The 15328-nt window shown below is 41.7% G+C and overlaps 1 protein-coding gene across 1 annotated transcript in view; it reads right to left on the bottom strand.

Annotated features, from left to right (window-relative positions):
• Positions 1-15328, bottom strand: part of LOC309562240 (vitellogenin-1-like) — a 186376-nt gene that overhangs the window by 134124 nt on the left and 36924 nt on the right. The window contains exons 7-10 of the mRNA XM_082266361.1: positions 13894-14019; positions 5925-6143; positions 2098-2315; positions 123-220 (exon numbers count right to left, since the gene is read on the bottom strand). Coding sequence (XP_082122487.1) covers positions 123-220; positions 2098-2315; positions 5925-6143; positions 13894-14019 — 661 coding nt within the window. The remainder of the gene's footprint in view (positions 1-122; positions 221-2097; positions 2316-5924; positions 6144-13893; positions 14020-15328) is intronic.

The raw sequence follows: 15328 nt of genomic DNA, 5'->3' as shown, positions 1-15328 counted from the left end.
TAGAATACTCTAGAATGCCTGCAGTTAAGCTGGATCAGGACTAGTGTGTCCAAAGCCTAATGTAAGCAGGTGTTTTTTTTTTTTTTTTGTAGTAAACAGGAATGTAAACGTTGATCCAATACCTGAATATGTATCATAAAAGAATCCACTACTAGAATGGCTTCTTGCTTCTTCAAATCTGGACTTCAACACTCCAACAGCCATATTGCAAATAGCAGCCCTAGGAACATGGAAACAAAGGTTTGTTAAAAAGAAACTGCATTCCATTTATTTTTGGGGATGGCCCCTTCTTGTTCCAACATGACTGCGCACCAGTGCACAAAGCAAGGTCAATAAAGACATGGATGAGCGAGTTTGGCGTGGAGGAACTTGACTGGCCTGCACAGAGTCCTGACCTCAAACTGATAAAATACCTTTGGGATGAATTAGAGTGGAGACTGTGAGCCAGGCCTTCTCTCTAAAGCCCCGTACACACGTACCGATCATCGGCCGAACGATCGGCCGTCTTTTGTCTGAGGGCTGTCTTGTCTGTTGAAAAGTGCAAAAGACTGCACACGAATTTTGTCGGCCAACAACAGCCGACTGCAGAAGTGATGTCATGTGATGGTTAACTTTCCTTGTCTTTTTTCTTTTCTGAGCATGCCCAGTCTTGCAAATCTGCTGTCTGTCGGCCGAAATCTGTACTGACTGGCGAACAATCGGCCGTTCTGGTGTTGGCCAACAAAAATTTTAATGCTTGCACGACAGATTCTGTTCGGCCGAAAATGCGCTGTCGGCTGTCGGAAGCATCATACTAACAAGCCTACAATCGGCCGATCGGTCGTCGGCCGAATCTTTACGGCCGACAATCGGTACGTGTGTACGGGCCTTAACATTAGTACCTGACCTCACAAATGTGCTTTTGGAAGAATGGTCAAACATTCCCATAGACACTCCTAAACCTTGTGGACAGCATTCCCAGAAGAGTTGAAGCTGTTATAGCTGCAAAGGGTGGGCCAATTCAATACTGAACCCTACGGACTAAGACGCCATTAAAGTTCATGTGCATGTGAAGGCAGGCGTCACAATACTTTTGACAATATAGTGTATGTGTGAATGCACAACATTGAAGAAAGGCAAGATATGTAAAATTTTGGCTTTTTCCCCGCATAACATCAATCATCAAAATCACATTTTATGCACTGACAAAGAGGTCCTCCTTGCTGTACAAACAAGACATTAGTGATTGCAGTTAATCCCTAAAATTGCAAAACTTTTACTTGTATTGTTGGCCTTTTTTCAATGCTATAAAGCACAGAGATGTATAGTAACTAAGTAGAACTACTTCACTACTGTACTTAAGTACCGAAAGGCGGTATCTGTACTTTCCTAGAGTAGAATTTTTTTCTCCTACTTCCACTTTTACTTCACTACATTTTTTCGATGATTTCAATACTTCTACTCCGATATTTTTTTTTTTGTGCTGCATAGTTACTCGTTACAATTATAAAAATTACCACTGCCAGAACAGTAGATGGCAGGTTTCATGAAGCTCAAAACATGTGTATTATCAGCGCATACAAAAATAAATGCTACTGTATGTATAAATAAAAGCTGCATTTGAAATAATAAAAAACAATATGATGTTCAAACTTTTGACTTCTTTCTTTAATAACTACATAACACAGTACTTGTACTTTTACTTTCAGTACTTGAGTAGCAATTTTTTTTTCAAAACTACTGGTACTTTTACTTTCAGTACTTGAGTAGCAAAATTTTTAAAAAAACTACTCGCAATACTTAAGTGCAAAAAATGTTGAATACTTTAGTACTTCTACTCAAGTCACTTGTTGATCGAGCACTTCCACTTCTACTCAAGTCACTTTTTGATCGAGCATTTGTACTTTTACTCAAGTATGGGTTTCGAGTACTTTATACAACTCTGATAAAACAGCACCATTGCTGGTCACACGCCCCTGAAGCTATAAGGAAGGAGGAATGTGTGTAGGGTGGACATATCATTTCTATCAACCCAGACATTTATTTAGACAATGTTTTCCTCCATTTACTGTATGTCAGTGTAATTTACTGGTTACCAGTAGATCAAAACTGTCTTACACTTCATGTAGCTCAGGGTTGACGCTTCTGCTGAACTTCTTCATCAAAGAATAGACAAAACTTCCAACTTCCATGTCGGCTTCTTTCATGAGAGATTTTGCAATCATCATGACAATAGCAGGAGAGGGTTTGTTGTCCAGGATAATGCTTGCGGCTATACTTCGGATGACTGGGTGCTGCTGGACGTCCATATACAATTGTTGGCAAATATCTAGGATCTGAATAGAGGTATGGGGGGAATTATTACATTTCAAAAGGTATTAAGTATGAAAAGTGTGCTAAGAATAGCATCTCTTGCTGCCCATAATGGAAATTTCATGATTAACTACATCCTGTAGAAGAATGCTTGGGCACTGATTGGTTGCTTTAAGCAACAAGGAATTTTCTTGTTAAAGTGGTTGTAAACTCTTCCATATACACAATGCAGTGACTATGCTCGGGTGATACACAGAGATTAAATAAATCCTCATACATAAGTTGCACCTGTTTATCTGCAGTCTTCTCTTCTCTATATCCATTCAAAGTCCAGAAATGATAAAGCTTGTCCGAGCGGTCAGAAAAAAAGGGGGCGGAGAGCTGAAATTACACTCTGCAGAGCTCAGTGAGGTGAGCTCTGAGAGCTGATTGGAGGGAAGGGACACACCCTTCTTCATGCAGCACACAGGAACAGCGCTGAGAATGTCAATCAGCTGGAGGTTCCTCCCCTGTCCCCATTTTTTCTCTTGGTGTCAGGAAAATAGCAGAGGAATGAAGCAGCAGATGGAAATGTCACTTAGTGCACTTAATTGAGCCAAGTACACACTACAGTAGAGAGGGATATGCTTTGTTCATATTTCATAAAAAACAAAAATTAGTGCTGCGCTACTGAGTGTATCAGAACATATTGCGATGTATTAATAACGTACAGTGGAATTCCTAATTATCAATATATAAATATATAAAATACAAAAGCACAAAAATGATAAAGTGTGTACAGTCCATAAATAAATATAGATGTGACCTAATATAAAAATCCAGGAAAACGATTCCCAAAATAAGTGCAAAGTAGCAATAAAAGTGCTCATGATCGCATCACTTGTTGACCCCCTGTTTCACCAGCGGGTCAAAACCAGCAGTTCCCCTCCTGGTGTGCTGCGGGCATTTAAGATCCTCTATCTCTCCTACTTCCTTCAAATGGCTCAGTAAACCCCCGATTGCTCTCCACACAAGCGGGTATATAAAGTGGGTATATGTAGGAAAGAGATGGCAGAATCTAGTGCTCTCCGTATATTACAAATTTATTGTCCACATAAAATATCAATTCAAAACTCACAAGTGGGGCACTTATAGCAGTGCGGGATGGATGGACATGGAAACCTCAGTTTCGTGTAAACGAGATGGTCGTGATGTAACGTCAGAACATGGGCTCCGCCCCCTATACGCGTTATGTCAGGGCGTAGACTTCTTCAGTAGGGGTGGAGCTAGAACGTTAATCTGCTATCATATATACTGCCGAAATCCCTTGTTCCCCGTGCACACACCGGCGGCTCATTGGCCACTCTTCCACCCAGGGTATTCCCAAAAATTGCGTGGCAAGAGAAGGGAGTCACTGCACAGAAATATTGGGGACACTACTATTAAAAAAAAATGGTTACCTACATTGATAACATAAAATACCAGCACTGATAGATGCCACTGGTGGGCACTGATAGGTCGCACTGGCGGGCACTTATAGGTGGCACTGATGGGTGGCCCTGATGGGCAATGATGGGCACTGATAGGCAGCACTGATGAGGAGCCAAGGGTAGGCATTACTGATGGGCACTTATTTGCATCCTTAAAGCGCACTGTTTGGTGTCAGAGCGACACACCACACTACCGATCACCACTCTGTGCACCCTCGTGGCTTATCCTGCTGGACATCATATGACGCCCAGTCAGGATAACACAACCACCCTGAGGCCGTCATTTTCCATACCGCGTGTGGGAAGTGGTTAAAATAGAAGTATGGGAATTTTTTTTCTATTTTAGAATCTTACTTATCTAGGTGGTTGCAGCATCTCTAAGGCTTCAGGGTTCCTTAGGGGCAAAAATGCCCAAAAACTTGCCATAAATTGTGTACAAGCCAGTGAGTGTATCAAGCCTGCCTTTTAGTTACACAAAGCCACGGGTTTTCATTGTGCACCCTTATAACACTCTAGTCAGCAGTTTTGTAATAACCAATGACCTCATCAGTGGATAAGGAGGATGTCAGGCCCTTGCACAGCATTCTTGTTTGCGCCTCCCAGCTGCCCTTCCTCCATCAGCACTGGGGTCACATTAGCTGAGTGAGGGAGACAAAACTGAGGGAGAAGAGAAACAATGGAATACTAGTCAGTATCAAGATGCAAAGCTGTATTTGCATTGAGAGAATAAATCACCTCTAATGTTGACACATTTGTCGATGTTGCTGCCTTAAAAATATTAGTTTAGTTTTTTACATTTTAGAATGGAGTGCCTTGAGATGTGCAAAATTTTAAAGGCTGCCTTGACTGAAAAAAACCATTGAGAAACACTGATGTCATTAACCACTTAAGCCCCAGAAGATTTTACCCCCTTCCTGACCAGGGCCTATTTTGTGATTCGGCACTGCGTGACTTTAATGGACAATTGCGCGGTCGTGCGACACTGTACCTAAACGAATTTGATGTCCTTTTTTTCCCACAAACAGAGCTTTCTTTTGGTGGTATTTGATCATCTGTGCGATTTTTTGATCATAAGCTATAAACAAAAAAAGAGCGACAATTTTGCAAAAATAACAATATTTTTCACTTTTTTTATATGAAATTCCCCCCAAAAAATGTAAAAATCTAAATTTTTTAACATTTTAGGCCAATTTGTTTTATGCTACATATTTTTGGTAAAAAAAATGGCAAAAAGCGTATTTTGATTGGTTTGCGCAAAAGTTATCGCGTTTACTAACTAAGGGAAAGATTTTTGTCATTTTTGTTGTTTTTTTTTTTTAACGCGTAATGGCGGCGATCTGCGATTTTTTTTGCGGGACTGCGACATTGTGGCGGACAGATCTGATCCTTGACTGACATTTTTGACACTTTTGGGGTTACCAGTGACATTACTACAGTAATCAGTGCTATACATATGCACTGTTACTGTAAAATGACACTGACAGTGAAGGGGTTAACTTTTTTTTGAGAGGGAGGAGTTATGTGTGTCCCCAGGGGCGTGATTCTAACTGTGATTGGCTGTGGCTTGAGGTGTAGGAACAGTGATCAACGGTCCTACATAGTAGAACCGTATGATCACTGTTCATACACAGGGAAGAATGACAGGCGGCTTGTTTACATCAGCCGTCTGCCTTTCTCCCGCTCTAACGGACGATCGCGAGTGCCCGGCGGACATCGGGTCCACCGGGCACACGCGCGGGGGGGGGGGTCCGTGACCGAGCGGGAGCGCGCCTCCGGCGGCGCGCGCTCGCTCCCCAGAGCCGCACAGGCTAGTGACGTACCGATACGTCACTTTGCTTGTGAGGGGCTGACCGCCGCAGTATGTGTACTTGCGGCGGTCGGCAAGTGGTTAATTCTGAAATATCAGTCCAACCCCATATCTAGTTTTAGGAAGAACCCAGCAACATGGGACGAAGTGCTACATGTATTTTATCCCATGGGCGACTGAACAGCGATAAAACACAGTTGATAGTCCTTTTTTAATTCTTCTACATCTGTTTGTTTTATTCATGGGGGCAAGTGATGGATTATAAAGAAAGGCTATTGTTTGGGGATTGTTTGATTTAATATGGTTATGCTGTAAGTCCAGCAAGCAGTGCTTAGCGAAGTTCTCTCTACAAATACCTTTACAGGGTGTTTTAGGGCAATGTTCCTCAGGGCCAGAGCAGCAGCGACCTGCACGGGTAGAGGTAGGTTGGAGACTGTGGAAGTTATTCTTGGAAGGAACTTCAGAATCTTCTTAATGCTCGCTGTTTGTCCAGAATTCCCCAGACCTTTAAGGGCCAGAATGATGTCCATCATATTCACTGCCCCATTGGCTTCCGCTAGCAGATTATGGAGTGGCTACAATTAAAGAAAAAAAAGGAAGAAAAAAATAATTGATATTATTATTGCTTAAATTCAGGATATGTTGATTGTTCCAATGTATCAACGATATTATTATATTTAAATGGAAAAAGAGTAGCGCACGAGATCAACTATAAGTGACTCAAGATGTTGTAAGCAAGCTATGAAGAATATTGCTAAACAAACATTTCAAAAAAGTAATCAAAAAAGGAGAAGAACTAATGTCCATTTAGTCCATGAAATCCAAGGGTAAGTGAAATGAGTTGGATTGCTAGGTCACCATCCACCACCAGGTGTCACACCACAAAATAGTAGGATTGGCCACTCACCAGAACTCAATGCTCAGGTGTTCTCACACAAGAGCAGACTGCGCAGAAATGTTAGATGGATATAGAGCCAGAACCTGTTCACCACTGCTTCATAACAAATCCTTGCACGCACTCCCTCAGTATCAGGATATCATGGAGAAAAAGAAATGGCCCCACATAGTGAAGTACCGTAACCACAAAATGCTTTATTAAAAGTAAAAATGTGTTGCACTCACATGTATAGGCTGATCAGAAAGCATGTAACCACATAATGCTCGGTGGAAGGAAACCTAACTCGTCCAGTTCTCGGGCTCACTCCACGCCAGCCCTGTACCTTCCGGGTAGGTCCCTCACCGTCACGTGATGTCGGATGTGTAGTCTGGTCACGCCCCTTGACATCCGACATCACGTGACGGTGAGGGACCTACCCGGAAGGTACAGGGCTGGCGTGGAGTGAGTCCGAGAACTGGACGAGTTAGGTTTCCTTCCACCGAGCATTATGTGGTTACATGCTTTCTGATCAGCCTATACATGTGAGTGCAACACATTTTTACTTTTAATAAAGCATTTTGTGGTTACGGTACTTCACTATGTGGGGCCATTTCTTTTTCTCCATGATATCCTGATACTGAGGGAGTGCGTGCAAGGATTTGTTATGAAGCAGTGGTGAACAGGTTCTGGCTCTATATCCATCTAACATTTCTGCGCAGTCTGCTCTTGTGTGAGAACACCTGAGCATTGAGTTCTGGTGAGTGGCCAATCCTACTATTTTGTGGTGTGACACCTGGTGGTGGATGGTGACCTAGCAATCCAACTCATTTCACTTACCCTTGGATTTCATGGACTAAATGGACATTAGTTCTTCTCCTTTTTTGATTACTTTTTTGAAATGTTTGTTTAGCAATATTCTTCATAGCTTGCTTACAACATCTTGAGTCACTTATAGTTGATCTCGTGCGCTACTCTTTTTCCATTTATGCATTTACAAATATCTTCCATTATTTGTTTAAGTAGCAGCAATATTTATCTGTTATAATAGTCAAGAGATTGACTCCTCCTCAAGCGCAAAGATATATTTTCCTTGACCATTTGTGTCCAAGTTTATATATATTTAGATATTATTATATTGGCTTCACGTTTTTATATCTTAATTCGAAGATTTCTCTCCAAAAAATTGCCCTATCCTAAGCTGTTACTTCCAAATTCAAACCTGTTGCCCTTTTTTAATATTTGACATTTTTTTTACAGAATATATATGTGAAAAAGAGAACCTCATCCCCTGTGTGTTTGTTTGTATTTCCCCCCAGAGAAGCATAAAACTGAAATATGGCTACAATAACAACTACATATAAAGTGCAGCCTGTCACTAAGATTAACACATCAGTTTTTGTTTTTCTGAGCTCCCCCCGAAACAGAATAGTTTATTGGTTATCATGCCACCGGATTCAGTTTTAATATGGTTGGTGACAACAGTTTGTTCTGCAGGGAAACCACACATCAGCGTTGTCACCTTGTCTTAGTTGTAATTTTAAATGGTCTTTAGGTAGGCTACAAACACATTTTAGAAAAGGCAGGAGCTGGTAAATTACATATTTACCGACCCTTCCTGGTTCTCTATTGTGACACATCCCCTGCAGAAGCCAACAGGAGAGGGGAGGTAGAACAGTGGGGGCAGGGGACCAGGGGAGCACACAGGGGCCCAGAGACAGCAGAACACAAGGGAACTGGATAGGAGGAGTGGTGGGGGCAGCATACAGAGGAACCAATCTCCTACATTTTCCTCCTGCAGCTACGGGAGGAAAAAGGAAGACAGTGATTTCCATACATGCTGCCCCCGCCGCCCCTCCTATCCAGGTGTACAGGGGAGCCGCACAGGCCCCATGGAGCATGGGGCCCAGTTGTTATTGCAACCCCTGTAGTTACGCCCCTGGTAGAGCCGTTGGATAGCAAGCTCCACAGGCTGATATAAATGGCTTATGCTCTTCAGAGTTAGCCAAAGAAATAAATATAAATAACACATTCAATAGAAGTATTTAGAATGCGTGTGCGCACCTCCGTGGTACAAACTCTATAGCGTAGTTACTCGGATGACTTAAAATACACAGATTGGCGTACAATAGACGCTCCCTGTCCCTCTGTATCTCCTGGGAGAAGCCAATTTGAATTTAGAAGCAGTACCTTTGAAGTCACCAGAAATTTATGACATCGCACAAATGAAATAATACATTTTTGCTGATAGTGAATTAAACCTGACATTCTCATTTACAAAACTATTATGCTGTCTAATCGGGTATCATTTTCCTTTGTAAACGCATTAGCTTAAATAAGACATGATACGATTATACTGGGCGGGTAGGGGAGCTCAGCTTGGCTCAGCTCTACAATATACTGCCTACATTGAGTGATTTACTGAATTCCAGTCAAGATAAGACGAAGGTTTTCTTTTGCAGCTGAAGCACTTGAATAGTCAGGATTCTTTTATTGGAACTCTGCGAAAATATCATTTTATTTTTCATTTGTACCTTGCCGGGCAACCAGAGGAGACCAGAACTTATAGAACTGTTCTATTTTAAAGGGAACGCATGATGGATTTTCAGTGACCACATATAGTGATTACTGCAATATTTATCAAATAAAATAATGATTGATGTAGATGTCACATTTTTTTGCCTGTTTCCTGGACTAGGTTTACATTATCGAAGATTCAGCACTCTAATTGATTTCTGCATTTTAATATAGCCACTCCTTGATCATTAGTTGATGGGATAGGACCTCAGCCACATAGAACGTTCATTTGTTATACTGTCTAATTGTTACATTTTCTGGATTTGATTGGGTCACCAAAAGTCATCATCTTTTTGGTTGGTATATTTGTAATTATTATATTTTATAATTCGGGAGTTTGGAGCTTTTTCTAACTTTGGCTCTCCTTTGGCCCCCCCCTCCTTTTGGAGTGTTGATTGTGCTGCTCTATGCATGCAGTGATGAGCTCACAGGGTATGTGCATGTCCTGGGGTGTTGCATTGTTGTTTTCCATTATAGATTACAACTTTAGAACCTCTCATCTGTGTTTCCCTGAATAAATCTCATTGGCGAAACGCGTTGGAACTCATTTACCTATCCTAAGCAGTGGACAACCAACATTTTTTTTACACCCCCGAACTTGGAATTTTAATCAAATTAGTATTTAGATTTTCATTGCTAGGGTGCAAAATAGCCATATGAGAAGGTGAAATCTTACATGTTTAAAGCGTTTGTTACCCCAACATTTCATATTCCTGGTATGTGCCTGCTGTACCATGTACTTCTATGAGAAAGTGACCAAATCTCCTTATAAATTATATATAAATTGGGAGTTTGGGGCTTTTTCTAACTTTGGCTCTCCTTTTCCCTGCAGGTTCCCCCCCTCCTTTTGGAGTGTTGATTGTGCCGCTTTATGGACACAGTGATGAGCTTGTTACCCCAACATTTCATATTCCTGATATGTACCTGCTGTATCATGTACTTCTATGAGAAATTATCCAGTTCTCTTTATATCGCTTTCTTTATGTGAAATCCCTGGTGTTCTTGCCAGTCCCTCTGCTTTTCAATTAAAAACTGATCACACTAAGCAGGAAAGCACAACGTGGTCAGCTCTGTAACTATGCTGGGAATTCAGTGTGCTCTCCTCCAATGATCAGACTTGTCCTGACACACCTCAGCTGCACAGCCTTTCACTGGGAAGATCAGTGTGCGGCTGCTTCTCCTCCCCCCAGCTCTCATGCAGCTGAGAACAGATGGAACTTGATCACTTATTAAAAGGGAAAAAGGGTATTTATAATCTATTTTTATATCTATACAAAAATGTTTTGCATTTAATTTCTATTTTAAATGGAATGGGTTGTTTTACAAGGTGATCGTTTACAATCACTTTAATACATGTGATGTATAGTGGTATGATATTTTTACCTTTTTAGGGTTATTAGTACCCTGCTTTTCTTATTTCTAATGAAATTGCTTGGGTTGAAACTAAAGATAATTTTATTAATCTCTTTTTTTCATTGTATCTTTGAGAGAATATCCACCTTTAGCCTGGGTTTACACTGAGGCCGGTTTAAAATCCTGCGATCCCACGATTTTAAACCAGAATTTTCAGTCCGACTTTGGGGGCGATTTCACAGACATCTGTGTGGGTTTCTGCACAGATGTCGTTTGAAATTGCCCCCCTTTCAGGCCAGTCGGGAAACGGGTCTCAGGACCTGCTTCCTGATTGGCCAGGAGGAGGATCTGTGTGACAATAGCGAATATTAATTCGCTATTGTCACATAACTGGGTGAGCTCAGGGCGCAGTGCTCTTCTCCCCGAGCCCACCCTTTTTTGAAGCCTATTAGAGCCTCTGGCTCTAATCATGTGCTTAAAAAAAAAACCCCCATTGGAATCCATGCGTCCGGCGCCCTGCATGTAGATTAGGGGGCCGGACACATGGATGGGGGGGCACCCCTGCGCCCCCAATGGATGGGCCACCACTGCAGAAACTACTTTTGGGAATCGGGAATAGTTACTTTAAAAGGTGCACAAGACCAATATCTCTGTAGTGGTCAATACAAAAATATGCACGTGAAAAAATAGGGTTAACTCATATTAAACCATAATAAACAATGTGCATCAAATAAATGATAAAAAAACAGTCCCATAACATATCATTTACTTATGCATAAAAGTAAACTAAAAGTCCAAATGTCAAATCTTGAAAATGATGAAGGTCCATGTATAAGAATCCCAAACCACCTCACAGACAAGTGTGCCAGTTCCCTACCGAACAGTAATGATCTCCAAATGATAAGAGATCAACAGCGCAGAAATCATCCAATTGGGGGATACCACTGGCTCCAGCGCCTCCACAGTCCTTCACTGGTTATCCAAAGCCAGCACAAAAGTTGGAGTAACACAGGCAAAGCACACCACAACAGAGATCAACAGCGGGTCTACAATATCATATGCCACTGGCCTCACCCTACACACGTTTCATCTGGTGCAAAGGAAGTTTTCAGGGGATAGGTGATGTTAACTTTTGTGCTGGCTTTGGATAACCAGTGGAGGACTGTGGAGGTGGTGGAGTCAGTGGTATCCTGAGTGGTGGTCCCCCAATTGGATGATGGTCTGTGGAGGCAGAAGAAATTCAGGTATGGCATTATTTTATCACAGTTATGTGGTAGTTTACATTTTTGGAGTTATATTTGAGATGTGCATAGAGAGATCACACAAACACTTATAAGTATAACATTTAATTAAGAAATGACAGATACAGATAATAATATCAGAAAATATAACAAGAATACTTAACTAAAGACGCTGTTCCACCACGGGTCCCTTCATTATGTGGTGTGGCACAGATGACCAGAATCAGACGCATGCATGATGGCAGCTCTGACACAAGACAATTATTATATAATTCTAGCTGTAGTATATATAGGACTTGAATGTAAGAAATGGCCAACGCTTCCCCTTGGAGCAACATAACATTTTAAGGACTTGGTCAGTTTGCAATAACATTCCTAGCATGAAGTCAACTAAGGTAACCAGAATATTGGATTCTTTCATAGATATTGGGAGGCTATTTTAATAAGCAAAATATGAAATATGTAATTTCCCCATCAGGCATTTTTTTATATATGTAGTTACCTTGGTCTGACTTTGACCAACTATACATATACCATACCTGTGGGATCCTCTAGAAGCTGGAAGTCACTAAAGTAGACACCAATACTCCAGTGATTTCTTCTAGCTTCCAGGTCCCGTGTGTTGCATTTTCTCACTAATACAAAGAATTCTCTGACTGGATAAAAAAAAGAGCATGACATCACCGCCCCACCTCTCACACTTTGCAATCACTGAGAAAATGCAAAGCAATCTCTGAATGGCGCTTGTGCCAAGTGGCCAACCTCCTGTGATCACAAGGCAGCAGGGCAGCTGCTCGGCACAGGACCCAGAAGCAAGTGGAGATCACTGTAGTAGGACTGTCTTCTACAGTGTTCCCAGCTTCTAGAAGGATCTCACAGGTATGGCATATACATACTTACATTGGTCAAAGGTGAGCCAATGTAACTATGTAAAAATATCCATACATGGAGTTCTTCTTTAAACACAGGTACTGTTCAATAACAATGGTAAAATGGTCTGGTAATGAAGGGAATTTGTAGACTAGCACCAATGTGGGTAACGTGACTCTGTTGCTAAACCAGAAGCTGGAGTAAAAGTTATATGTATGAATTAAAAAAGGAAATATTTTTTCCCCCACTGCCCATACTGCCAAGAGCTGCAGGAAGTTTCCAGAATGTGGTGGCCCAGGGAGTCAAATTAGCAGCCTGAATATTTATATGGCTCCAGCCAATGCCTGTGGGAGGATAGCCAGATGGTGGCTAGGAGAGTACATAAATTGTTTCGAGCCTTAGACAGCAGGGTTCTTTTTCTCAAGGAGAGATTCCCAGCCAGAAGGCAGCTCAACTGATGGCTCTGCTTGTGCTCCCCGAGGTCCCAGCTGTGCACATCTGGGGGGGGGGGGGGGCTATGCTGCTGCAAATTCTTTAAAGCTAAGAGCAAGGTTTCACTGGAGATTCGGTCTGGAAGATTCTGCCTGAGTCTGGAGGATGGTATCCAAGTACCTGGGGACACTGTGAGCACAGACCTGAGTGAAGGAACATTAAGACTGTTGCTGCTGTTAACTCCTGGTGCACTAATACTAAGGCTTGCCTGGTACATTACTTATGGTGTTCCAGTGCTGTTGGTTGTCTGTCCTATAGCTGAAGGGACTGCTTAGGAAGTAGCTGCAAAGAGAAGAGTGTCTTCTCAATACTGTTCTGTGTTTTGAATATCCTACAGCTTCTCTAAGATCCAGCCAAATTAACCTGCAACAAACTTTTAAAAATGCAACCCTTAGACTGTTTACTGTGGGAAAGAGCCTGGGACAAAATCAGCAGGCCTTGTGGGGCTTAGTGCTACACATCTGTGCCTACTGCTGACCTCCATGTCACCATAAGACACAATAGTGATGTAGCAGTCAGTGGGAGAACGCCCTAAGTGCAGTGGGACATAGATGATCGACACCCCTGGAATTGTCAGTTTCTGCAGAGACTTTAGGGGATAATTTCCCTGGATTACAGCAGCATCTGGCCATATGGAACAAATTATACTCCAGCTTTGAGTTTAGTGACAGAGACGCTTTAAGTTTATGAAGAGCCAAAAAGAACATGAGGAGAGCTGGCACCCTTGGACGCTGCCAGGAAATGTTGGAGATGTGTTCATCATAGAAAGGGCAGTCAAAGCTCTGTAGACGTCTGCACATTATACCTGCACCTTTTTTTTCAAAGAGATATAGTCACTTTTAGGAATATGTCATAGTTTCCAGTCTGTAGGAGAATGCTGCAAATTCCTAATCAGGCAATAGCATGTCTGGTGATTACCTGCAGAGCTTCTTCTGAGCAATATTGTGTCTCGCTGCAGAATTTGTGGACCAGTGATCCATAGGCCAGATAGCCCACTTTCCGTACTAGGGGGCCACAGTGGGCATTAACAGCCTCAAGCAAGTCCTGTAGGAGGAAAATATGCATGTTATTTATAAACCACTAATTCTCAAATTGCCATAATTGGCTTCAGTACATCATCCTGTATTGTTGGATACCAATGTGGCATTACAGAATGCAATTAACACTTACAGAATACGTTCATGTTTAGATAAAAAAAAGTTGACAGCCCCCTCTCTCTACACCCCTAACCTATGCTAAGATAATCCACCCCTCGCCCCTGTGTCCAACTTACCTCTCTTAAATGGTGGCTTCCTCCTTTATATAGACTTATAGGCTCTTTCTTCCAAAGTATAGGTACAGGCTATTCAAATCTATGGGACGTTACTATCCAATCCAGGCACTATCAAGATGATTATTAACCCCTTCACGCCACCTCCTGGCAGCCATTTAAATTGGTTTTAATTCACTGAGGTTGCGGCAAGGCTTCCCGATCACGTGACTGCAGTAATTGGTTCTCACATGATCAAGAGCACATCCTGCTGGTTCCTGATCAGAAGTCATGACTGACAGCAGTCTGTTACAACCCAGTCACTGCGCTGGGAGCACTCAGTGAGCGCGCTCTTGACACACAACCTCAGACCGTCGCAGAGGCATATGTGTGGTGGCTGGGCATTAACGTCCACTCTACTTGCATTTGTATTACGTGGTCAGGAGGACATTATTAGGGAAGTACATTTCTTTTGAAGTTTTCAGCTAAACATTTAAAAATAACAATATAGCCGAATATTCAGGCTTACTAATGTACATGTTCAGTATGCGATGTGTAAAAAGACGGAGCTATATAAATACCTATAATATAATTAATGATAACAATAATAATGAATGACTTTGCTCGCCTTATTTAATATAACTAAATTTGTCTGAGTCTGACCCTTAGGCTTTTTTATTTTTTTTTTAAATAAAGGGAAGGGAGCAAATAAACCATAGGGATCAGTCCAGATATGATTTTTTTTTTTCAAAAAGTCCAAAGAGTCTATAAAAAAGTTTACATCCAACACATTTCGGAAGTTATACACAAATTCCTCTCTATCAGGGCTTAGGTTTATTGTGCAGGAGGAATCTTGATGAGTGGTTATTATTGAGCTTAAATTCTTAGGCTGGCCATACATTTTTAGATTTCTCTTCTTCAGCACCTGGGGTTGAACAAGTAGAATATTTTGATTCCTGCATCCACTATACACAGTGTGGATGGAGGCATCTACCTTGCCAGCTATTATATTTTGACAGCCAACAGTTGTCATAATACTTGAACAGTGGTTGCAGCTGATTGACCACAGTCACTATTCAACCAAAAAATTTCCACTTGGCTCTC

This window comes from Pelophylax lessonae (genome assembly GCF_965119305.1).
Source record: "Pelophylax lessonae genome assembly, chromosome: 8".
Classification (NCBI taxonomy): Eukaryota; Metazoa; Chordata; class Amphibia; order Anura; family Ranidae; genus Pelophylax; species Pelophylax lessonae.
The sequence above is the reverse complement of the archived record's forward strand: the minus strand, read 5'-3'. Positions and strand labels throughout refer to the sequence as shown.